A 27,120-nucleotide genomic window follows, 5' to 3' on the forward strand; every position below is an offset into this window, starting at 1 on the left:
ATATCTTTTTCTACATTGAGTTCATAAATAAGCTTTTTGATTTAAGAAAAAATGAGGCCATTGGTAAGAGCATCATCAATTTCAGATCATGCTTCATTTTCTACTCACCTTCCTGCCTTTAATTATAGCAGATTGTGTCAGCTGGATTTTGCCTTGCTTGTATCTCCTTAATCTTCAATTTTTTTCTCTTTTTTTCTGGCCATGTTACTTAAGCATTTAAATTTGCTCTTGTGTCCTGATTATTAAAAAAAAAAAAATATATATATATATATATATATATATATATATATATATTTCTTAACTCAGTGACCTTATCTGCTTGAGAAATATCAGCTAAGTAGAGTGATGACACTGTTCTCTCTGTTGTTCCTACCTGCTGCTCTCATCACTGACTGTTCCTTTTCCAACTAACTTCTTTTCTTGTCCCCTTAAATATTTTTCCACCTTAAGATTGATTCCTCAGACCTCTCTTCCTCTCACTATATGTATTTTCTTTCAGTGACTTCATGAATTCTTTTGTTTTAACCATTAGCCAAATACACTTAACCTAATATATTTCTCTAGCCTTAATATTTCTTCAGAAAATTTGGATCCATGTGTGTTTCTGAATATTTTAAGGTACCTCAGAAACAACATGAATAAAACTAAATTAATTATCCTTGAGTAAAATTCCTTTTCCTTTATTCTCTCCTGATAGGTTAGTGGTTTGTAATTTAATAGATAGCATGAGATTCCTCTCTTGCATGAATTAAACTCTAATATCACATCTGATTCTATCGCCAAGACCAGATAATTCTATTTAATAACTTAGAATCCAGATTCCGTTCTCTAATCATTTACTTCTATCTTGGCTTAACCCTCATTATTATTTTATTTTCCTAGAATATTAAAATAACACCTAAATAGGTTGATTTTCTTACCAAGCTACCACCTTTCAGTACATTCTTTACTTTGATACTCTAGTGAACTTTCTAAAATTCATGTGAGATCATGTCACTCTCCTGGTTAAGTATATCTAACGTGGCTTCTCTCTGCTCTCATAATTAAGCTTATTCTCTCTAGCCTGGCCTTCAAGCTTTTTCACTCTCTAATTTCTGCTTCTCTTGGTAGTTTTTCTCTATGAGCAATTCTCATTTTATATAAAGAATCGCCACCACCACCGCACACACAAATCTAATGGACAATATGAGGACTGTGGTTAATGTTTGTATTTTATTCAGGTTTTTGCTAAGTGAGTAGATTTTAGCTGCTCTTGCCACAGGGGCCAAGATAGGTGACTGTATAAGATGATGAATATGTTAATTTGTTCCACCATAGTAACTATTTTGCCATATATGTGTATCTTCTAATGTCACGTGTGTATCTCAAATACACACAATAAAATGTATTTTTTAAAAAAAGTAGGAGACTCAAAGTTTTCAAATTGACTTCTAAGAGGGTATTTGTAATGCTCCATGAGAGAAAAAGTAAAGGTAAGGAGTGAATAACGGGCAGGGGGTAAATAGGACCTGTATTTCCCAGCCTACCCGAAACAGAGCCGCTCTACTTTTATCTGTTTTACATAAAAACCATTATATTTCATATGAGAAAACGTCACTGATAGGATTAAAAAATATCAGCAAAACCAGTGTCTTACATTTAGTCAGACTGAACTACGTGCAGTTCTCTGACTTGTTATATTCTTATTTTCTCACATCTTTCATTCCTGCTGTTCGTCAGCTTGGAATTGCCTGTACTCTCCCCTTTGCCTGCTTCACTTTCTGGACCCTCTTCCATGCAGTCATCCTTGATTTATTTGAGCCCTTATTTGGTGCTCTTTCATTCTGCCCTATATTCTAATAATATCCCTTTCCTGGCAGCTATCACATTCCATTGTAACTATTCACTTGATCTCCTCCTACTAAGACTGAATTCTTTTAAAGGCAGATCTTAAGTTATTTATTTCTGTGTGCTTAGTGCCTTGCACATGGCAACTTCTTGATAAATGTTTGTTTATACAATAAATGGATGAATAGATTTATCTAGTGTTTATTGGAATCAATCTTGGTGCTGTGGGGAAATAAAGAAGAGAAACAAACTTACATTTCGATGGAGTTATTTTACAAAAGAGTAGAGGAAAAATGTGTATATATAAAGTAGAATATGAACAGTAATAAATTATGTAAGATAGAGAAGTTACTAGGGGAACTGGAGAAAGCATGGTATTGCTTTCAGGTGAAGAAAGTAGAGAAGTCATTATAGATGAAGTGGCACTTAAACCTGGCCTGTAGAATTTGAAGATATGTCAATTAGGGAAACATTTGAGGATGATAGAAAACTGTAGAAAGCCATTGCATGTAATGTGACCCATTTCTTCTGAATATTTGATATCAGAGGTTGTTAATCTACTCACCTCCATAACTGACTCAGAAAGAGTTTTAAATTTTGGTTAGAATCCAGTAGAGAATACCAAAATTAGGGGGTTTCTTTCTTACTTGTATGCTGCTCATAGGAGGAAAAATTGATTAAACTCTTGAGTTTGTACATTCTTTTGTTGAAGTCTGAGAATTTCTGTTCTGTCAAGAATCAGCCCAAATGAATACATACACATATAGATAGATATATAAATTAATAAAATGTGAAAGAATCCATGAAAGAGGGAACATATTCCCATAGTAGTGTTTACTGAGTGTTTGTGTCAGTTTGGGTCTTCTAGAAACAGATGCCAAGATAAAATGAGACATGCAAACAATTTATTGGGAAGACACTTGAGAAAGATAAAGGTGAGAGAGCAGGAGGGGAGAATATTCAGATTGTAATATACCTGTATGACACTTCTGCACAGAGAGAGAAGGAGGAGAATTACATACAAAGAGCCTCAGACTGTACTACAGCTTTAAGAAAGTCTTGGCCAAGCTGATGGGGAGCTTCAGAGCAAAGATTGCTTGTGAGGAAAATCCCGCATCAGGCAGAAATGGCCTGACTATAATACTTCCACCATGTGTAGACACTGTCTGGGAGCAATCTATGAAGCACATGGCCTCCTTGAGGACCTTGCAATACTCTGCAGACATGGCAGCTCAAGGCTCAGCCACCTGTATTTCTCACAGCATGTCTCTGGATGGGACATCTGAGTGGTGCATGCCCATGGGCCCCAGTGTGCATTCCCTAGAGGCTTTGCTTATATATAAATTTTATGTCTGTGTTTTATTCACAAGAAATTGATAAATAATTGTTTTAGGCTACCAAACACCTTTACACTTAGAAGGCATTTAATGTCTTTTTGAAATGAAATGATTTTGTTATTGTGTTGTTTTGGTAGTAGGTGGAGATGCCATGGTAGAAGTTCCAGATGATCTGCTCAGCTGTAAATAAAATAAAAGGCTTCCAAAAAGGCAAATGAAAGCATTGAATGGGCGATATATATCCTGTCCTCATACTTCTGCAAAACTCAAAAAAAATTTGCTTGTTTTATTTTTCAAAATATGTTAAGTTGATCAGTCCTGACTGGTAATAGAAGAAATAAGGATGCTTGCCTGTGTTGATGATATTCAGTTCAACCTCTATGTATAAATCCCATATTAATATATAAAACCTTTCTAAATTATAAACTACCTTAGGATTTAGATGAATAACTGAATTTTATAAAACCCATAACTATGAAAACAACCACAAGTCTTAGTCCACGTTCTTTGTGCTAGGGAAGAAAATACAGATATTGAAAAAAAATATTAATGACATAAATTTTATTTACCTTTGACTTAAGCAAATTTATTTATTTTTTAATTTTACTGGCAATCCTTTATTTTATCTTTAGAATATCTTTTAGATTTAAAAAATAAATTCTTTTATTTTTATTTTACTTTAAGTTCCAGGATACATGTGCAGAATGTGTAGGTTTGTTACATAGGTATATGTATGCCATGGTGGTTTGCTGCACCTATCAACCCATCACCTAGGTTTTAAGCCCCACATGCATTAGGTATTTTTTTTTTTTATGTTCCCTCACCCCTCACCCGCCCCTGTGACACAGGCCCTGATGTGTGTTGTTCTCCTCCCTGTGTCCCATTTATGGGTGAAAACATGCAGTGTTTGGTATTATGTTCCTATGTTAGTTTGCTGAGGATGATGGCTTCCAGATTCATCCATGTCCCTGAAAAAGACATAATCTCATTCCCTTTTTATGGCTGCATACTCTATCATGGTATGTGTATGTATGTATATGCGTATATATGTGTGTGTGTGTGTGTGTGTGTGTATATAAATGTGAGATATATATATGTGTGTGTGTGTGTGTGTGTGTGTGTGTGTGTGTGTGTATCACATTTTCTTTATCCAGTCTATCATTGATGGGCATTTGGGTTGGTTCCATATCTTTGCTATTGTGAATAGTGCTGCTATAAACATACATGTGCATGTATCTTTATAATAGAATGATTTATATTCCTTTGGGTATATACCTAGTAATGGGATTACTGGATCAAATGGTACTTCTGGTATTAGATCCTTGAGGAATCTCCACACTGTCTTCCATAATGGTTGAACTAATTTACATTTCCACCAACAGTGTAAAAGCATTCCTATTTCTCCACAGCCTCACCAGTGTCTGTTGTTTCTTGACTTTTTAATGATCACCATTGTAATTGGTGTGAGATGGTATCTCATTGTGGTTTTTATTTGAATTTCTCAAATGATCAGTGATGTTGAGCTTTTCTTCATATGTGTGTTGGCTGCAAGTATGCCTTCTTTTGAGAAGTGTCTGTTCATGTCCTTTGCCCACTTTTTGATGGGGTTGTTTTTTTCTTGTACGTTTGTTTAAATTCCTTGTAAATTCTGGAAATTAGACCTTTGTGAGATGGATAGATTGTAAACATTTTCTCCTACTCTGTAGGTTGCCTCTCCTTTCTGATAGTTTGTTGTTATTGTTGTTGTTTGCTGTGCAGAAGCTCTTTAATTAGATTTTATTGGTCAATTTTAGCTTTTGTTGCAATTGCTTTTGGCAATTTCATCATAAAAATCTTTGCCCATGTCTATGACCTAAATGATATTTCCTAGGTTTTATTCTAGGGATTTTATGGTTTTGGGTTTTACATTCAACTCTAAACCATCTTGAATTAATTTTTGAATAAGGTGTAATGAAGGGGTCCAGCTTCAGTTTTCTCCTTATGGCTAGCCAGTTTTTCCAGCACCATTTATTAAATAGGAAATCTGTTTCCCATGGCTTGTTTTTTTCAGGTTTGTCAAAGATCAGATGGCAGTAGATATGTGGTATTATTTCTGAGGTCTCTATTCTATTCCATTGTTCTATATGTCAGTTTTGATACCAGAACCATGCTGCTTTGGTTACTATAGCCTTGTAGTATAGTTTAAAGTCAATGTGATGCCTCCAGCTTTGTTCTTTCTGCTTAGGATTGTCTTTGTTACATGGGCTCTTTTACCATTCCCTATGAATTTTAAAGTCATATTTTTCTAATTCTGTGAAGAATGTCAATGGTAGTTTGATGGGAATGGCATTGAATCTATAAATTACTTTTGGCAGTATGGCCATTATCATATTATTGATTCTTCCTATCCAGTAGGATGGAATGTTTTTTCTATTTATTTGTGTCCTCTTTTATTTTCTTGAGCAGTGGTTTATAGTTCTCCTTGAAGAGGTCCTCCACATCCTTGTTTGCTGTATTCCTAGGTATTGTATTCTCTTTGTAGCAATTGTGAATGGGAGTTCATTCATGATTTGGATCTCTGCTTGTCTGTTATTGGTGAATATGAATACTTGTGATTTTTGCAAATTCATTTTTATCTTGAGACTTTGCTGAAATTGTTAATCAGCTTTAGGCACTTTTGGGCTGTGACAATGGTGTTTTCTAAATATAGGATCATGCCATCTGAAAACAGAGACAATTTGACTTCCTTTTCCTATTTGAATACCCTTAATTTCTTTCTCTTGCCTGTTTGCTCTGGCCAGACCTTCCAATGCTATGCTGAAGAGGAGTGGTGAGAGAGGGCATTCTTGTCTTGTGCCAGTTTTCAAAGGGAAAGCTTCCAGCTTCTGCCTATTCAGTATGATATTGGCTGTGGGTTTATTATAAATAGCTTTTGTTCTTTTGAGATACATTCCATCTATACCTAGTTTATTGAAAGTTTTTAACAGGAGGAGATGTTGAATTTTATCGAAGGCTTTTTCTATATTGATTGAGATAATCATGTGGTTTTTATCATTGGTTCTATTTAGGCCATGGATTATATTTATTCATTTGTGTATGCCGAACCAGCCTGACATCCAAGGGATGCAGCCAACTTGATCTTGGTGGATAATATTTTTAATATGCTGCTGGATTCAGTTCGTCCGTATTTCATTGAGGATTTTTGCATCAATGTTCATCAGGAATATTGGCCTAAATATTTTTATTTTTTTGTTGTTTGTCTGCCAGGTTTTGGTATTAGAATGACGTTGGCCTCATAAAATGAGTAAAAGAGGAGTCTCTTTTCTTCAAGTGTTTAAAATAGCTTCAAAAGAAATGGTACCAGCTCCTTTTTGTACCTCTGGTAGAATTCAGCTCTGAATCCCTCTGATCCTGGGCTTTTGTTGTTGTTGTTGTTGCTAGGCTATTTATTTTATTATTACATCAATTTCAGAACTTGTTATTGGTCTATTCAGGAATTCGACTTCTTCCTGGTTTAGTCTTGTGTAGAGGAATTTATCCATTTCTTCTAGATTTTTTTACTTTATTTGCATAGAGGTATTTATAATATTTTCTGATGGTAGTTTGTATTTCTGTGGGGTCAGTGGTGATAGCAACTTTATCAATTTTTATTGTGTCTATTTGATTCTTCTCTTTCCTTCATTATTTGTCTAGCTGTTCTATTTTATTGATTTTTTCAAAAACAAAAAAGCAGCTCCTGGATTCATTGATTTTTTTTTTTTAAGGATTTTTTGTGTCTCTTTTCCTTCAGTTCCTCTTTAATCTTAGTTATTTCTTGCCATTTACTAGCTTTTAGATTTGTTTGTTCTTCTCTATTTCTTTTAAGTGTGATGTTAGGGTGTTGATTTGAGATCTTTCTAGCTTTCTGATGTGGGCATTTAGTGCTATAAATTTCCCTCTTAACATTTCTTTACCTGCATCCCAAAGATTCTGGTACACTGCCTTTTTCATCTCATTTGTTTCAAGTAACTTCCTGATTTCTGCCTTAATTTCATTATTTAGCCAGGAGTCATTAAGGAGCAGATTGTTCAATTTCCATATAGTTGTGCAGTGTTGAGTGAATTTCTTAATCTTGAGTTTTAATTTGATTGCGCTGTGGTCTGAGAAACTATTTGTTATAATTTCAGTTCTTTTGCATTTCCTGAGGAGTGTTTTACTTCCAATTATGTGATCAATTTTAGAGTAAGTGCCATGTGGCAGTAAGAAGAATGTATATTCTGTTGTTTGGGGATGGAGAGTAAATTAGGTCTACTTGATCCAGAGCTGAGCTTAAGTCCTAAATATCTTTGTTAATTTTCTGTCTTATTAATCTGTCTAACATTGACAATGGGGTGTTAAAGTCTACCAATATTATTGTATGGGAGTCTAAGTCTCTTTGTAGGTCTCTAAGAACTTGTTTTATGAATCTGGGTCTTCCTGTATTGGGTGCATTTATATTTAGGATAGTTAGCTCTTCTTGTTGAATTGATCTGTTTTCCATTATGTAAATGCCCTTCTTTGTCCTTTTTTGATTTTTAGTGGTTTAATGTCTGTTTTGTCAGAGACTAGAATTGCGAACTCTGCTTTTTTTTCTGATTTCCATTTGCTTGGTAAATTTTTTTCTGTCCCTTTATTTTGAGCCTCAGTGCATCTTTGCACATGAGATGAGTCTCCTGAATACAGCACACCAATAGCTCTGGACTTTTTATTCAATTTGCCTGTCCATGTCTTTTACTTGGGCACCTTTCCCATTTCCATTTAAGGTTAATTTTGTTATGTGTAAATTTGATCCTATCATCATGATGCTATATGGTTATTTTCCACACTAGTTGATGTAGTTTCTACATAGTGTCATTGATCTTTATATTTTGGTGTGTTTTGGCAGTGGCTGGTACTGGTTTTTTCTTTCAATATTTAGTGCTTCCTTCAGGAGTGCTTGCAAGGCAGGTCTAATGGTGAATTCCCTCAGCCTTTGCTTGTCTGAAAAGAATTTTATTTCTCCACTTATGAAGCTTAGTTTGGCCAGATACAAAATTCTGTGTTGAAAATTCTTTTCTTTAAGAATTTTGAATATTGGCCCCCAGTCTCTTCTGGCTTGTAGGTTTTCTGCTGAGAGATCCACTGTTAGTCTGATGGGCTTCCCTTTGTAGGTGACCTAGCCTTTCTGACTGCCCTTAATATTTTTTCTTCATTTTGACCTTGGAGAATCTGATGATTATGTGTCTTGGGGTTGATCTCATGGAGTATCTTAGTGGGGTCTCTGTATTTCCTTAATTTGAATGTTGGCCTGTCTTGCTAGGTTGCGGAAGTTCTCCTGGATAATATCCTGAAATGTATTTTTCAGCTTGGTTTCATTCTCCCTGTATCTTTCAGGTACTCCAATCAGTTGTAGGTTCGGTCTTTTTACATAGTTCATTTCTTGAAGATTTTGTTCCATATTCCTTGAAGGTTTTGCTCGTTCTTTTTCTATCTTTTTTCTCTAGTCTTGTCTGCCTGCCTTATTTTGACAAGATAGGCTTCAATCTCTGAAATTCAGAAATCTCTGAAATTCTGAAATTCATTCTTCTGCCTGATTGATTCAGGCATTGATATTGTGTATGCTTCACAAAGTTCTTGTGCTGTGTTTTTCAGCTCCATCAGGTCATTTGTGTTCCTCTCTAAACTGTTTATTCTAGTTAGCAGCTCCTTTTATCATGGTTATTAGCTTCTTTGCCTTGGGTTAGAACATACTCCTTTACCTCAGTAAAATTTGTTATTACTCACCTTCTGAAGTCTACTTCTGTCAATGTATCCATCTTATCCTCCATCCAGTTCTGTGTCCTTGTTGGAAAGGTGTTGTGATCATTTAGAGAACAAGAGGCACTCTGGCCTTTGGGGTTTTCAGCATTTTTTCCATTGATTCTTTCTTATCTTCATGAATTTGTCTAGTTTTGATTTTCGAGGCTGCTGACCCTTGGATGAGGTTTTTGTGGGGGCTCTTTTGTTGATGCTGTTGTTGTTGCATTGTTTTCTTGGCTTTCAATAGTCAGAACCCTCTTCTGCAGGGCTGCTGTGGTTTGCTGGAGGTTCACTTCAGGCCCTGTTCATCTGGTTTGCTACCACACCTGGAGATGTCACTCAAGGAGGCTGGAGAACAGAAAAGATGGGTGCCTACTGCTTCCTCTGGGATCTCTGACCTCAAGAGTCCCCAATCTGATGCCAGTAGGAATGCTTCTATATTGGGTGTCTAATGACTCTTGTGGGGGGGTCTCACCCAGTTGGATGGCACCAGAAGCAGGACCTATTTAACAAAGCACTTGGTTGTCCCTTGGTGGAGGGGGTGTGCGGCACTGGACGGAAACCCACTCTTCTGGGCTGCCTGTATTCCTCAGAGCTAGCAGGAGGAAAGGCTAAGTCTGCTGGTTCACAAAGACTATTGCCACCCTTTCTCTAGGTGCTCAGGCCCAGGGACATCAGAGTTCTGTCCCTTAGCCCCTTAACTGGAGTTGTTGGAGTTCCTGTAGGGATACCTTGCCCAGTGAGGAGGGAATGGGTCAGTGTCTCGTTTGAAGATGCAATCTGACCTCAGTCTGCCTTAGCCGGTGTGCTAGGCTGTGGGGAATACCTCTTGGGACCCAGCTGTCCAGCCTCCCTGGCTCCAGCAGTGGAAAAGTGTGTCCTGGGGCTATAATGATGGCTGCCGCCCTTGCCCACTGAGACTTAATGTGTTAGGTAGCTAGCAGCTGCAATGTTGGCTGCTACCCCTCCCACAAGAAACTCGGATGGCTTAGACAGCAAGCAACAGCAGTAGTGATGATGCCGCTCCTCATCCCAGAAACTTGGCAGAAATCTTAGGCAGATTCCAGCCAAGTGGATGTTGAGAATCTGTGTGGCTCTGTGGTTGGGACCCTAGGCCCTGATGGCATGGGTTCACGAGTGGGATCCTCGAATCTGTGGGTTACACAGTTCCTTGGAAAAAGCTAGGTTTCTCAGGCTGGGTAGCACACTCACTTCCTGCCTCCCTTGTCTGGGGGTTGGGGCTCCCCTGTCTTGTGTGGCTTTCAGGTGGGCACCTGCACCACACTGCTCTTTCTTCTCTGTGAGTCATGCCAACCACATAGTCCTGATGACAGAACCTGGATACCTAGGTTGCCAATGCAGGATTTGTGTGCTCTTTTGCCTCTTTTCGATGGGGACTTCTGATAACCACTGCTTCTAGTTGGCCATCTTGGCCCTGCCCTGCACCCCCAAAATAAATTCCTGTAATTTTTTAATCTTAAAGAGAGAACTATGTAGGGATTTTTTAAACATTTCATTAAAAATCATTTTCACTAGGAAACATTCAATTTGTGGTAGGAATGGCAAATTTCATCTTATTGAAAGGACTTTTTTTTTCCTTCATAATTTGGTCATCAGAAGCACTCACTAGATGACAGCACAAAACAAAACAAAAATAAATAACAATTTTTAACTTTCCACTACTGTTGAAAACACTTGTGTTTAAGTATCTTTATGCTAACTTCCCTCTTCCCTGCTTCTCTTCCTAAGATAGTGTCACATGTATGAGGAAAAGGGTCTCACATGACCATGCGTCATGGGACAAATGGAACTCATTGGTGTCATGTTGATATTGGGTGGATACTTGCTATTATAGATTGAGTTGCAGCAATCCTGGCCCAGTGCTCCCTCATCTGGCCAGAGTAACCTATAACCCAAACTTGTCTAACCTGCGGCCTCAGGATTATATGGCCCAACATAAATTTATAAACTTTCTGAAAACATAGTGAGTTTGTGTGTGTGTGTGTGTGTGTGTGTGTGTGTGTGTGTGTTTTCCTAGTTTATCAGCTATTTGGTAGTGTATTTTCTGTGTGGCCCAAGACAATTTTTTTTTTCTTCCAGTGAAACTTATTAGCAGGGGTGTCCAAACTTTTGGCCCAGTGAAGCCAAAAGACTGGACACCCCTGCTAAATAGATTGTCCTCTCTCATGCTTTCTGACTAACGGGGCCTCATCTTGTCTCTAGATGGCAGAGAAAACCTACTGAATTTTGGCCATATCCTCTATCTGCTTCTTGGCCTAGAAAGCCAACACTATAACCTCTGCTGTAGGATCACCAAATGTCTTTTATCAGAGACATGTGCTAGGTCTCAGCTCAGCTTCCTTTCTCTCTGCACTTTGAGAGCCTGTAGTGTTTTCTCAGGCGCATCTATGAGTGAGAAGAGCAGAGGGAAATGCTAGGTTTAAACTGAGGCCCTGTCCCTCAGCACAGCTACTTAATGGGCTCTCTTCCACTCCCAGTAGAAAACTCAACATTTCCCTAGGGACAACCTGAAAGATGGTTCCTCCTTTGTTTGTAATGGGACAGGATATCCGCTTGCCATTCACCAGTGAGTTCTCTTCCCTTCTGGGACTTAATGTCCTAGAGAGGAGCACCACTCCATGACCCCTGACTCAGCCTCACTCACTTCTCTTTGTCTACCTCTGATTCCAACTACATAGATGTCAGGAGTGTCTTCAGCTCATTATGTAAAAATTTTGGAATTTGACCATCCCAGGTACATCACTGTAGTACATTAAAAGAGAGGTGAAGGGTTTAGCAAACCCTTTATCCTCAAATTTGTTCTGCCATTTTCTACACTGTACTAAAAAACATCATGTCTTGGTTTGTATAGGTGGTTGTGAGGTAAAGACTATTGTAAATAAGTTGCATTATTTAATATTTGCAAAGTGATTGCCCTCAATACAACTTTTTACATGTAATCACTAAGAAATCTGATGCCTCTTTTTGCTTCTTTCATCTTCTGTTCTTTTTATTTTAATCCCATTTTGTTATTTCTTTTAACCTCAACTTTCTTCAAAAAATCTCAAATTTGATGAGTACTCTGGTATATGACACTGTCCCTGAAGTACACTATTTAAAAAGAACCATAACAGCTAAGGCCATTCTCCTTAACACCAATCTTCTGCACCTGCAATTTGCCGCCAGAACACCATCGTAACATGAAGTTGCTGTTTGATTTGCCTAACACTAGTGAGTGAACAGCACTGTACCGCAGGATTCTAATGTGGAACACATCACGTTTTGCCCCTTCCTCATGTAATATGTCCAATTTTTCCATATTTGTTGTTAGTCTTGTCTTCCTAATTAATAATAACCTTCTTGTGTGATTTTATGTGCCTGTCAGATTGCCGTTTATACTGTGATGTGTACAAAATGTTAACAAATATCTGTTATTGCAATGGCCAGTGAGGAATATTGTTCAATTAAACATAACTGAACTATAACTCCCAATCATCTTTCATCCCTGGGAGAGGGGGAGAGAACCAAGAGTATTTTCTGAGTATGGTGACCATTCAGCTTGTAGCTCTTCTGAGTAAGATAAAAGATGTGAGAACTAGCCTGAGTAGAACTATGCTTAAAAGCTGTCTCTTTTAAATATGCTTGTGGCATGCAACAACCACAAACTATTATTGTGGAAAAAATTTTGCAAGTAGGCACAGGAAATAAACTGTTGTATGTAATCATAACCATAGGTAAATGCTGTATTTAACAGCTAAAAATATAGTTACTTTCTTGAGTTTTGTGGCTAATTCCTTCTGAAGCATGTGCTTTGGTAACAAGTACCAAATCTTAAGTTTGTCCTCAATGAAACATTCAATGAAAATAAAAAGAATAAACATTCAATGAAATATCAAGAGGTTATCTAATAATTTTTGTTTTGTATATTTAACTTCATTCTCTCTTAAATTGAAGTTATTTTCACTTAATTAGTTTTACATGGGTAGTATGCTTAAAGTGGGATCACGTTAAAGAGTCTTTGTAGACATCTTATGTCAGTCTTCTCCTCTCATCCCCAAATTACACAAGTGAACGTATACGGATACACAGAGAGTTGTTTCATTAATTATTCACCATTAGTGTGCTGAGTTATTACTTTACTAGGATTCATCATAGTGCCTTTTTCCATATTTTAAAATGACTGATCAGGATTATGGGTTGAGTCTTTGATCAAGAAATATACTGAAGTTAACGAATTATATAGTACTCATCTCCAAGTCACACACGACTTGCAGTTGGCTACAGATATTATCTAACTATCAGCATTTATCATAGGTCTTTGAGAGAATATGATATTCTGAACATGTGTGTTCTTATCAGAAAAGACTTTTAAATTTAATAGTAAAAAAGAAATTAGGAAGTGTGACCGTTGTTCAAGCTTTATTATTAATTCAAAACATAATTTTTAAATTGATGAATTTGATCTATGTGATGATGCAATAGCCTTCTACCCCCCAAAGTATTCTTGATTATATCTTTAGAAGCCAATGTGTATTTACCCATAACTTTATTATGCTATTTTCTAAAAATTCAAGATGGTTTTTGAATTTAATTTTTGCCAGTTTTTTTTAAACTAGAGCTGAATTATAAATGAACCCACTTTACTAAGAACCACAAAGAGTGAGGCTGTTGGTTTGTGAAGTTTGACACCTTATTAATATTCTAAACCAAACGCGATTCCTGCTATCTCATTAAACAGCATTGGGCAGACATTTAAAGATTTTTATACATTTTAATTCAGCTAGTAACTTGATTTAAAACAACACTGATTTTTAAAGAAATTCATTCTTGGTCATGTATATCATGCTAAATATCAAAATGAATTTGTAAGTGTTTGAGGCTATCTAACGGAGTATTAAATTCTTAGAGAAGCTTTCTTTCCCCATGCTAATTTTCATCAATTTTCTGTTGCTTTCATTTCCCCTTGAGCTTTAGCTTTTAAGAAGAATGATTCATTCTTTTCAGCATATACTATGATCATTAAACAATTATACCTTTATCAAGCAGAGCAGCAAAAGACTCCATGGATAATAATGAGGTTGGAAATTCTCCTATACAACCTGTTGGCTCATCTTGGAAGAAGAATGTCATGCCAAATTATTTTTTATGTGGTCAGTAATAATGTTCTAACAAGGATGGGTGGAGAGATGAGCATAAAGGGCAATGCTAATGGAAAGAACGATAGTCATATTCACCTTGCCAAAACATGGTAATGTCTTGACAAGGTGCTACATGCTCTTGCTGCTAAATTAGGTTTCATACCAAGTTAGCAGCCCCTATAGCTATCTTACAGAATGAACTAGAAGGGAAATAATCTACCTTTCATATTTTAGAAGCCTTTCATATGACCATATGATAATTGCTTTGAAAATTTCTTTTAAACCTGGACTTTATGATGCATTCACTGTGTGGAATGGTCCTGAAAGTATGAATGGAGTAGGCAGGAAGAAAGTTTATTTAAATGTAGTTGCAGTCTCTACCTACCTTTAATTTTTAGCTTTATACTGAACACAAATATGACTGAAATCTTCCCTTTTGATATTTCCTAATTACAGGATTTCAGAGTGCGATCTCAGATCTTGAGTGTGAAGATACATCTACATTAAACTAGAAATCACTGAAAGTGACATCTGGACAAGAACATTTGGAAAATTTTAAAACTGTGAAGGTCGATCATGGAAATTAAAGAGGAAGGGGCATCAGAAGAAGGGCAGCACTTTCTTCCTACAGCTCAGGCCAATGATCCCGGGGACTCTCAATTCACAAGTACGTATGTGTGTATCCCTCCCTGTGTTTACATCTGAACATGCAAGTTGGGTTGAAACATACATATACATATATGCATTCAAAGATTCATAGGAACTTCAGTTCTAACAAATGGCATGAAATTACCTAAATATTTTTTTCTTTGCACTATTTACCTTGGTGGTGTGAGTATATGATATGCCTTTCATCTTTTTTCTTGGGTAAGATAGATGATAGTCCATGAAATAGTTAAATATCAAATAGCAAGATCAAAGCTCTTGAATATATATTAAGATCCTAATAAATGCTTTTTAAGGACACCTTCTAGACACTAATACTTTTTAAGAACACCTTCTGTTGATATTAATGTAATCTTATATGTGATTATTTTTTGTACTGTAGAAATTCTCTCTTTAAACCCAAAAGGTATTTAAGTTGAAAGCATTAGGAAAAGATTATTACACTAGAAACTTAGATTGTCACTGCCATACCAGAGAGCACTAAGTCAAAAATATAGAGCCCATGAAGATTTGGCCAAGTTTGCATGCAAACATTAAATTGGTTTTGTATTACTCAAGTAATTAAAATCATTGGAAGAATTGCATGTTTTTTTTTCTATTTAAAATTCTTGGGTTGGGGTTTATTGTTTAACATGAATTATGCCCTTTTCTTTTCTTTTCATAAGATTCCTATAGTCCAATTATTTAATACTGGCAAATATATGCCTAACCTTCTCTTTTCATTTACATTATAAAGCTAATCTTTAGAAAATTGTATTGGTTGGATGCATTTTTGAGAAATGTGGTTGTCAATGTTTAAAGCATAGTTAATTGTTAATGACCTTTAAAAAAAACCCCAGATATTTGAAGTTCACAAAACCCTACCTAATGATTGTCACTTTAACTTCTCTTGGAAAATCTAAAATTGTTAACCAAAGCAATTGTTAAATGTCAGCAGGAGAAAAAATATACAGTTACTTTGCAAAACAAACACAATAAATGTTAACTCTGTGAATAAAAAGCAGATCATTTTTATATAAAAAAGGTGATTCTAAAAATATATCAGTGACCAAATGCCAGTAAATTTAAATAGTATTGATGAATGCACAAGCAAAAATAAGCAAGGAAAGGATTTGTATAATATTCTTTATTGCCGAATAGTTTACTATTCCCTACATGTTAGTTTTGCCTCTTTGGTCACCCTTAGGTTGTAACAAATAGTGTCCCATTCATACATTCAGTCATTTACTCTTGTTTAGGAAGCTCCTACACTGTGTGTGGTCTTCAGACATCTACCCATTGCAACATCACTTCCCACAACTTGATCACTCTACCTTCTAGCCATTAGATGCTTTCACTTCTATACCTTTGTTCTCAGACTCAGTTTCCCTCCTACTTCATCTTAAGTTATTTAGCCATCTTATTATATTTTTTAAACCTTGCTGACAAAAGGAATGGAAACATTTTATAAAATGTTGGTTTGAGCTATAAATGAATTAGCAGAATAACCAGCACTACAATGTCTATCATAACCTAGCTGAAGATATCTCTTTTGTTATTGATTTACTATTTACAGCAGGTCAGAATGGCTTGGAAAAAAAAAATCAATTTAAGGCAGTATTTTGGTAAGGGGATTCTTTTTTTTTTTTTTTTTTTTTGAGACGGAGTCTCGCTCTTGTTACCCAGGCTGGAGTGCAATGGCACGATCTCGGCTCACCACAACCTCCGCCTCCCGGGTTCAGGCAATTCTCCTGCCTCAGCCTCCTGAGTCGCTGGGATTGCAGGCACGTGCCACCATGCCCAGCTAATTTTTTTTGTATTTTTAGTAGAGACAGGGTTTCACCATGTTGACCAGGATGGTCTCGATCTCGTGACCTCGTGATCCACCCGCCTCGGCCTCCCACAGTGCTGGGATTACAGGCTTGAGCCACCGCGCCCGGCCAAGTAAGGGGATTCTTTTAGTTCTTTTAGAAGGTTCCACTTCTGTCTACATTGCATCCAAAAGAAATAAACACAGTTGTAAAATATGGTTTATGTTTGCCATAGCTTACAAAAACAGCATTTCTTGGTTTCTTTATAACCATAGAGATAAAATGACCAATCAAATTTCAAGTCACATCTAGTTCTGCAACAAATATTATGCCCTGCCCTGAGAACTGTTTATTTATAGGCCTGATAAACCAGGTTTATTCATTCTGCCAAATATTATAATTATTCTTTCTGGTCAGGATGAAGCATATTAATATATATTGACATATTCTTGATAATGAATTCAATTTTTTAATCTGAATTTGTACCTATTATTTATAGGTATTCAGAAGACTCCAAATGAACCACAGCTGGAATTCATCCTTGGTAAGAAATTCCATCTTATTTATATCAATAAGTATAAGAATTTGTGTAGTAGTTTGAAAAGTATAGGTACAATGCTTACATCAATACATATTTTACAAATTTTTATGAACATTATTCTATTTTAAAAATTGTTCTATAAGGTAGGTGTTATTTTCTCCAAATTTATAAGAATTAACTTGCTGTCCAAGTACATAGGGTTCAGTGGTGATAGTTTTGCCTCTCGACCAGATCTGTTGGTCACGCATTTCATGCCTAGCACTCATTTTAACACAGTGACTGCATTTCGTTGCTAACCACTATTTCTGCAAATGTGTCTAATTTTCTTATGCCTGGGCTGGAGACTGGCCACCTGTAGTTTCTCTTGTGTTCCTTTATGGCATTTACAGGATTCTTGCCCATTTCTGTCTTATTCAAGAACGTTCCCTGACTCTTTTATATTGATTTTTGTGAACAGTGACATTGAGAATTTAACGTTCAATCAAGCTTTGACTTATTTAAGCAACTCTAAAGATCTGTCACATGTAAAAATTTGTAACTTTGTCCAAGGATGATTTAAAAATGTATACTCTCAGACCAGTGTACTACTTAGCTAATGAATGAAAACTACTTTATATTCAAATTAAGTGTGACTACAAAAATACCGTAAGGAAATTAGCTGCAACGAGATTATAGACTAATACATGCATATATTCAATTTCATATACAGAGACCAGATATTGTGTTATAGTATCAAAATATTTACTTATTAATGTACATACTTTCTAAAATTTTGGGAGCAAACTGAAATATATACACACTCTATACTGGATTTCAGTGGTTGGAATTTCCAGTTATTTTGGGAACATGTATTTTTATTATGATTTGGATTTATATATCTTGCTGAATATATTTTATTTTGAAATATAACTTATTGAGACCATAATTGGTATATAATTTACTTTTTGAACTTTTTTGTTACAAGTGTAGCTAAAAGGTGCTATAAATTAAATATTAAAGATTTAAAAATTTTTTCAGGTATTGAGAAACAGGCAGAAAAGTGAAAAACTCAAGAAAATTTTATAGGATCACAAATAAAACTATTCTTTGTTTTTTCCTCTCTCTCTAGAGAGTTTTCAGATTGTATCAGATATAAAAAATAACTTGTTTTTTAAAACAGAGCTGAAGAGCAAAAGAAAGCCTAAGACTCTTCAGTCTTACTACCTGTCCTTTCATCTATCCATCTTTCATTTTTAATAGGAGAAACTCACTTTTTACATTTTTGACAGGACTTCTGAAAAGTGAAATTTCATTAGAGTTATTTGATATATTTCAAAGCACAAATAAAGCTTTCTTGTTTGCCTGCTGGAGAAAGAGGGCATCTAAGGAGCAGAAGCAATTAGGATGGCGATTGTCGGGCAAATGTGGTGGCCAGCCTTTAAGAAATAGCATACCTGGGCCAAATACTGGTCTTCTAGTGCAATTAAGAGAATCTGTCTTGTTCAAAGACTGAACTATGCTGTTTGTTTAGAAAGCCTAGTCAATTTCAGTAACAACACTGCCATCATGTATGTTTCTGGTTTTTGAATCACAGAATTAAGAGATTAGCAGCTGCGAGAATTTATTCATAAAAATGTTCCTCCAGTATAAAAAACTTCAATTTCCTTTTTTTATATTTATTTTTAAAATATGATAAGAAACGTAACAACAGATAATTTTATCTCATCAAATGGCAAGAAACGCTTGATGAATGAACACAACTTTATTAGAAGTGTTATTTCAAGTCATCATGGAATTGTATTGATGATCCTAGAAGACAGTCACCAAACTGTTAGGTTTCTTAGGACTTTAAGATCTTCAACTAGACCATTTCTTGAAGAAGCTTTTAAAAACATCTCTTTCAAGGGTATTACAGATAAACTCTTATATGTTCTACTGTATATTTTTGTCATTTTTTTTGAGATTTTAATTCCACAAATCCTTTGATGTCACCTATTATATGAGTAACTTCTATTCATTTCCTAACAACTGAGAGAATAATAGCTTCTTAAATATTTTTATCATGTTTAAGGGTGTACATATTTATTTAATCAGAAATAAAACAAGAATAAATTCTAGGAAAAAGAAATCCAGCAAGGTAGAGGGCTTTTTCATCTAATTTTTAAACTAAATCTTTGATATTTGATTCTCTACTCTTAACCAAAGTATTCAAATAATTTGGCAATTTCAATAGCCTTGCTTTTTCAATGAGGAAAGCAGCCACACCAATCAATTTGCTAGGTGCCATATTGCTTGTTACAAATTATTTTCCATCAAGAATTTGTGTTTGCTTTGTTTGCTGCTATAAAATAATTATATCTTGCTAAGTTCCTCTACTTATTCAGTTCCTTTGCTGAAGTTCCTTACTTATTCAAATAAGTAAGGTAGGAGATACTTAGTCAATTGCTAACTGGATAAGTGTCTTGAGCACAAGATTAGCAGATACTGAAAAACTGAATATCTCTTGTCCATTGTAAACTGTATTTCTAATGGTTGACTGCATTGAAATTAAATAATTCAGCCCTACAATGGCAACTCTTGTTTCCTCATATTTTATTTGAGTATATGAATACTCTTTTTATTTTCACAAAGAAATAATTAAAGACCTAAGAGAAGACTGATTTTGTTTATGGTTTAATTATGTTGTTTTTATTTCAATAAAGCTAGCATTTAAGAAAGGGGATCATTTCCTAAAAACTGAGAACATTTCTTCCAGCCTGGTCAACATGGTGAAACACCATCACTACTAAAAAATACACAAAAATTAGCTGAGCATGGTGGCACACTCCTGTAATCCAAGCTACTCTCGAGGCTGAGGAAGGAGAATCACTTGAACCCAGGAAGCGGAGGTTGCAGTGAGTCAAGATCATGCCACTGCACTCTAGCCTGGGCAACAGAGCAAGACTCTGTCAAAACAAAACAAAACAAACTAAGAACACTTCTTTATACATTGTGGAAAACGTGTAAAGAAGACTAACCTTGACAAGGATATAAAATACATTTCTATGAACTACTTCAGGGTTTTTCCCCTGATGACTATTCACCTCCACTTACTCTGTCTAGTCAATAGAATGCTTATAAGAATATGTCTTCATATTTTGATATGTACAACACATATACTATAAATCCAAAATGATAGATACTGATACCTATTAAATACATAGGAAAGAATGGCATGCATATGTGTTCCTTGTGTTCTTTCCTTGACATTCTGAAGTAATGTTCTTGAAATTAATATATTCCTTGATGGCTAATACTCAGGGAAGCCAAATGAGCAGATACAGGGTATAATAAGAGCCATATTTTGTATATATCAACAAGCTTTGGGGTTGCTTATGACAGGAATGAGGGCTTGGAAGCAAGAGTGAAAGCCTTGGCCAGATGCAGTGGCTCCCACCTGTAATCCCAGCACTTTGGGAGGCTGAGGCAGGCTAATCACAATGTCAGGAGTTTGAGTCCAACCTGACCAACATGGTGAAACCCCATCTCTACTAAAAATACAAGAATTAGCCAGACATGGTGGTGCATGCCTATAATCCCAGCTACTCAGGAGGCTGAGGCAGGAGAATAGCTGGACCCTGGGAGGCAGAGGTTGTGGTGAGCAGGATTGTGCCACTGTACTCCAGCCTGGGCAACAGAGTGAGACTCTGTCTAAAAAAAAAAAAAAAAAAAGTGAAAGCCTTAATAAGCACAGGTCATTTATTCATCTAAATTATATTGGGAGAGGCAGAGAAAACCTATATATAAAAGCATTTCAGATAATGTTGGTTCTATGTAGACAGAAGGACAAGGCAATTGGAAAGAACATATCTGGGGGAGAGGCACTTGACTTTGGGGAAAGAGAGACTACTTTAGATATGGATTTCAAAGGAGGCTTCTATGTGCTTATGCAGGGTATGGATATTAATTTGGATATTGTCCATATTGAACCTAAGATTTGGATGACTTTCCAAGTATGAGAGGACAAGCTATGCTAGACATTTACATAACATACAATAGGGTCTTTATAATGGGACTACTGGGATCGAAGGGTAGTCAATTAGGTTAGTGGGTTGACCAGGAATAAAACCAAGTTACACATTAATCTGGTTTTGAGGTAAAAAGAGCCACAGTGGGGGACCATATGCTGGTCTACTGGAATGCCAAGATCAGAGTAGGACACTCTCAGGATAGAGTAGATGCCGAGCCAGTGAGCTCTTACTCTCATGCTTCTTGTATTCTCCCTTCACTTTCACCCTTACCTAAGCTGCAGCTGCCTGAATAATGCGATCAGGCCTCGGGATTCGTTGCTGCTGAACATCTAGTGAGTAAAGGACAGAGAGACATGGGATTTGAAGCCAACTGATTGTTAGGTCTTTTGCCTTTTATGAAGCTGTTTTATTTCAAGAATCCATGTATTATGTGTAGAATAATTTTTAATATTTTTTCCTCCTAAATTTAAAATGTACTGACTCCTTCACCATAGGTTTTATTAGCACATAAAAAAGGAGTGATCTTTGATTCAATTTATTTAACAGAGCCTTTATTTCTCAGTTTTCTCTAAAATGGGTAAATCTACATTAGCTGCTATAATTTTAAATTAATATAGCAAAAATTATCATAAATAAAAATCAGTAATAGGTATTGTTGAAACACATCACAATTCTATCTAGAATGCAGCTATCCATTATGCATTTTTAGAAATATTTAACCCTCTTTTTTTCTGTTTCCCCGTCTCATTTCTTGGCTTTTCTTCTGTACAAATTCAAGAGGAATGAAAGAAAGTATAAGCCACTGTATTTCATCCCCAACTCAGAGTTGATCAGCATAAGTTATTGTTTAATTTTTAGAGTGAAACATGCATTCATAAGATGGGATACTAATCAGTCATTAAAAATCATTTATCAGAAGGATATTTAATTACACAAGAGAATATGAAAGTTTTAAAAGTGGGATAACAAACTCTATGCACAGTATGGCCTTCATTTAACTCTCTGTGTCTATGAGTGTAAGAAAACAACACTGGAAGGTGTGTGTATCTTCAATCATGGTTCTCACCAGTTGATAGAATTTTTATTTCCTTTGTTATGCTCCTCTGTATCTTGGAAGGCCTTTGCAATATACACATGTAAATTTTATAATCCAGTGTTATTGTTATTTTTAATAAGTAACCTGAATACACTGAACAAGAGAAGTGGCATATCTTAAGAAGTAAAATTCTGATTTTTGCCTTCAGTTAGCTCTAAATAGAATTAGAGAAGTTAAACTACTACTTTTAAAATCATTAAAAACAATCAAAGCTAAACTATTTCCTAGGGTACCTAAGAATATTAGGGATTTCATAAACATTTTATGAGAAAGAGTAGTCACTGAGGCTAAGGAAGACTGACTAAAGCCAATTTTTGAAGAAAAGAAACAGGATTAGAATAATTATAGGAAAGAGGAAATTACATTCTAGACTAGGAGAGCTGTATGAGCAGATGCTTGGTGTTTGGAACAAGATGAAAGCTCCAAATTCAGAACACACAAAAAAGACACTAAACAAATAATTATTTATTATACAAGCTACATATAGAAAGGCCAGCCCATCTTGTATTTCTAGAAGGAAAATGAAAACCATATTCTCCTCAGATAGGATTCTTGATTTATCTACATCCTGGTCCTTTGGGAATATTAATATGAAATTTTAATACATAAAGGTTTTTTTAATTATTATAGGAAATTAACTTCATATTCACTGTGTAAGCCACCACTTGTAGGTCTGTTTTTTTCAGTGGAAGTGGATGATTGAAAAAATGTCACGTGAATATGCAATCCAGTATATGTCTGTACCACGTAAGTTATGTGTACCATCTAAGAGTTCAGTGATTAAAATTCAGTTTTATCACAACATTAGTCCCAGTACAATGACAAGATGTCCTTAGGCAGGTTACTTCAAATATTACAGTGGCTATAAATAAGGAGTGATTATTCCCTTTGGTGGTTGAGGCTTTGTCCAGGAGAGGGCTGATTCTAAATACTTTGTCTATTAGATCATGTATTAAATGATGTGAGCTGATTTTGGATTTTATAGATACAGGTGCTGTATTTTAATAGCCCAGTTAGGGGGAAAAAGTTAAAATCGTGTGATCATTTTCCTGTGCTCCATATTTAAGAATGTATAGAAATGTGCCCCAAATGACAATCTGCACAAGAAAATGTCTCATCTCTTTACAAACAGAGAATTTACAACTTGTAAGGGCATTCATTAACCTTCATGTCAGGTCCATTCATACTTTATGAATTGCTATAAATCAGGTATTGTTTTATATGTTTTTCTAAAACGAAAAATCTTAGAATGCCCAACTTATAAATTATCTTCTATGTTCTCAATTCTCCCTTTCTGGTCTGTGTTCTATAAATGATTATAGAGCTCTGATTTTTTTAACACTCCAGTGGGAGAATGGAGGATTTTAGTATATCTTCCTTAGTATTTTTACCTTCTATTTGGCATGCTAGCTGAAGGGAATACCAACCACAGAGGTATATTTTTCCATTTATCCTATTGATAAAACTATTACTTCACCACATAGGATGCAATAAGAGAAGCAATGGCTAAGAATTAGACAAGGCCTGTGCTTGCCTTATTTTATATTTTGCTGCCTCATTATAAGTTGATTGCCATCCATTTTCTTGATTCATGTTTTTGTTTTTGTTTTTTAGACAGGGTCTTGCTCTGTCACCCAGACTAGAGTACAGTGGCATAATCATAGCTTGCTACAGCCTCCAACTGCTGGGCTGAAGCAATCATCCCACCAGCAGCCTCCCAAGTAACTAGCACAGGTGCACATGACCATGCCTGGCTAATTTTTTTATTTTTGTTTTTTGTAGAGATGTGGGCCACACTATGTTGCCCACGTTGGTCTTGAACTCCTGGGCTCCAGTGATTCTACCACCTCAGCCTTCCAAAGTGCTGGGAGTACGGGCATTGGCCACTACACCTGAACTTCTTGCTTCTTCTAAATAATTTACATATATTAATTACTTTAATTCTTATCATTTCATTATGAGTAATTGCTGTTTTATCATCCCTGGTTTCTAGGTAAGAAAACTTAGATGTAAACAGCTAAAATAATGAGCCTAAGATTTGAACCCAGGAGCCTGAGTTCAGACGATGCTTTCCCATATTATCATTACTGAACAGATTAAGAATCTTAGATTCTCAAAGGTCTACTTTCTAAAGATCATACAGAAGTCAAATGATGGAGTCAGGAGCTAAGCTGAGTTTTGTCTGATTCAGAGGCTCTCACTTTTAACCGTCAGGCAATATTCCCCTCCTCATTGATTCCTACTTTCTAGGAGTTTCAGGTGATGAGGATAAACAACTATAATAAAGTCAGGCAGACTGTGATAAGGGAAAATAAAGGCATAAGCCAAGAACTATGGAAGTGCTGAGCAAGTATGATTCACTATAACAATGGCATCAAAAACAACGCCTCAGAGGAAGAAGCATTTGGACCAAGTCTTAAAGAATGAGCAGGATTTCAGTTGGTTTAGGAGGAACACAAGAGAGAATTCAGAAAAATGAAAAAGAAAAAGACGTGAAATCCTAGAGCTCATTTTCCAAGGTGATGCATTTAACGCTCATTTACATTTCCCTCTTTATTGCTTATAATTCCACTCTAAAGCTCTAGGAAGCTTCTTGCAATATTTTACAATTGTTCCATGAATATCAGAGACTCATTTTAAAATTCTAAATGACTACGAGTCTTAAACCCTTTTTATTGCTACCAAATTATATGTAGGTATCATGAAGTATTGAGTCTTAACTGCCTCTGGTGCTGTGCTAGATGAAACTCAGAGGAACCTCAGGCCGTGCTGAGCTGGACAGAGGGGACTTTGTAGGCAGGCTGTGCCTCTAATCGCCTACTTATATAGACAATAATTTTACCAATGAGACTTCGTTTAAGCTATGTCAATTTTGAGAGCATCAGATAGATAACTAGCAGTACTTTTGGGGAGATATTTTTCAGAACAAGCATTCACCAATAACACAACAACAAAAATAAAGACAACAAACAGAAATGGATTTGCATTCCAGGCTGAAGCTGAGCCTAAGTAGAGAAGCAATATAGCTTCCCACTAAGAACTGGGAGTGTGATGCCAACTTGCTGGTGTTTGAATCCTGTCTTTGCTACTTTATAGCCATAAGGCCTTAGAAAAATTGTCCAATATTTCTGAGTCTCTCCTTCCTATCAGAAAAATGGGAAGGGTATTACTATTTACCTTACAAAGTTGTTGTGAGGATTAAATGAGTTACTGTAAGTGGTTGGTTAACATATTTCCTTGGATAAATCACTTTATCACTCTCAAAACTTCCTTGAGCCTGGAGTCTAGGCACTGCACTTTTGTGCATAATAATTGCTGTCATTTACTCAACACCATCTAAGCGCAAGGCATTGCGCTTTTGACATTTTCTCCCTGTTCCTACAACAGGCTCAACAGTTGCTTCCCATTGCCGATGTTTCACAGACAAGTTCATTCACTTGTGTGAAGGCATATGTCTAGAATTCAGAGCAATCTGGATTTTAATTCCAAAGGCCATGTTCTTTGTGGTTTACTTTTAAAAGTACAGGAATGGGAAAGAGAACAGCAATAAAAAGTTATCTAAGGCCTATGTGAGGTTTTTGTACTTCTGATACAGTTATTTAATTGAAAGAAGAGAAAATGAACCAATTAGAGCTTCTTTACACATCTGTCAAGTGGTTAGTGGTTTTCTGGTAACCAAGATTTAGTGTGTTTTGCAGCTGGATTGTAGCCTGTTCTTATTGACACTGGTCTAAATTCTCATTGGTGAGATACTGGGATATGATATATCAATTAATAAATTAGGAGTATGTAAGATATCAAACTTTTCTTTCCCACTTCTCCTGGCCAGGACTAGATCACTTAACTGAACTGTGTTGCCATAAAATAGATCTATTCTTCTTGTCATGTTTCCAAGTAATACATTGTAGGAACTTTTCAATTAAGAGATATATTTAATAAGGTTTAACTTCACAGGCTTAAAGTGATTATTCAACATGGATTAAGCAAATTATTTATTAGGTTTTTTTTTCTCCAAATGTTTCCTTTATATCCTTTTCTTTTTTGTCTTTCATCCATGACCAACATACCCCATACAGTTTATTTCTGTTTCTGTGTGGTTTACCTAATTACTTTCTCCCTCCATTGTCTAATTATTGAGAGTATTGGTCACTGAAACAGGTCCCTCTGTGCAGCATCTGTTACTATTTAGGGGTAAATGAGGAATCAGGACTACCTCAGGGCTTTGTTCATCAGATGCATTTGCTTTCTGCAAAATTAAAAGCCACCAGGGTTGGGAGAGAGAGAGGTCTCCTGATACTCCCGTCTGTGTGGTTGAAATTTGTCAGTCAGTCATCTTGTAGAGCAGAGGGCATCTAAAGGTATCCTGAGTAACTTGGGGACCATGCCGTGGGAACATAAAGAGACCTAATGGAGCACAATGTAAGATTAAATAAAAGTTCTCTTACATTTCTATTGTATAAAATAGTCTTTCCGCAAATGCTTCTTATTCGAGCTTTTGTAGTTGGCAAAGGCAAGGTTATTCCTGTTTTGTGGTGGAAGAAACTGAGTCTTAGAGTGGTTAAGTGACTTGCCTGCAGTGACATTTCTGGTAGAAGAAAGCCCAAAGCTTTTCAAGTTCTCTGTCCCATATTCCTCCATTAACTCTACCAATGACAAAGAGATTATTCTCTGCTGTTAGCCACAGTGATAAGGTGGCAGAGGTTAGTTTGAGCATTTGGGTATTCCCAGGTCAAAATTTGTTCAAATTTAGAATGTCAGTTTTATCCCAATGCAAATTACTTTTCCCTCTAAGCAATTTCAAGGCCCACAACTTTAGGTAATATTTATGGGCTTTTGTTTTCAAAATTTGTAACTCTTGCTCTCACATTTCCACAGAGCTTTCTACTCCCATATTTAACTGGCTACCAGATAACAGGACTCATTTATTTAGGGGGTATTTTAAAAATTTTAAGATGTCTAAA

General features: G+C 35.9%; 1 protein-coding gene across 8 annotated transcripts in view; it reads left to right on the forward strand.

The window, feature by feature from the left end:
- The window catches only part of INPP4B (inositol polyphosphate-4-phosphatase type II B), an 841,422-nt gene that overhangs the window by 415,009 nt on the left and 399,293 nt on the right, over positions 1-27,120 (forward strand). For 4 of the 8 annotated variants that reach the window (XM_032246545.1, XM_032246548.1, XM_032246546.1 and 1 more), the window contains 2 exons: positions 14,534-14,744; positions 17,033-17,077. In XM_032246545.1, the coding sequence (XP_032102436.1) occupies positions 14,654-14,744; positions 17,033-17,077 (136 nt within the window). In that variant the 5' untranslated portion in view covers positions 14,534-14,653. Of the gene's footprint in view, positions 1-14,533; positions 14,745-17,032; positions 17,078-27,120 lie in introns of those variants that run through there. The other 4 variants (XM_032246549.1, XM_032246550.1, XM_032246552.1 and 1 more) reach the window with 2 other exon arrangements.

Source organism: Sapajus apella, unplaced genomic scaffold (genome assembly GCF_009761245.1).
Source record: "Sapajus apella isolate SASKATOON/1434 unplaced genomic scaffold, GSC_monkey_1.0 scaffold61, whole genome shotgun sequence".
In the NCBI taxonomy this organism is placed as follows: Eukaryota; Metazoa; Chordata; class Mammalia; order Primates; family Cebidae; genus Sapajus; species Sapajus apella.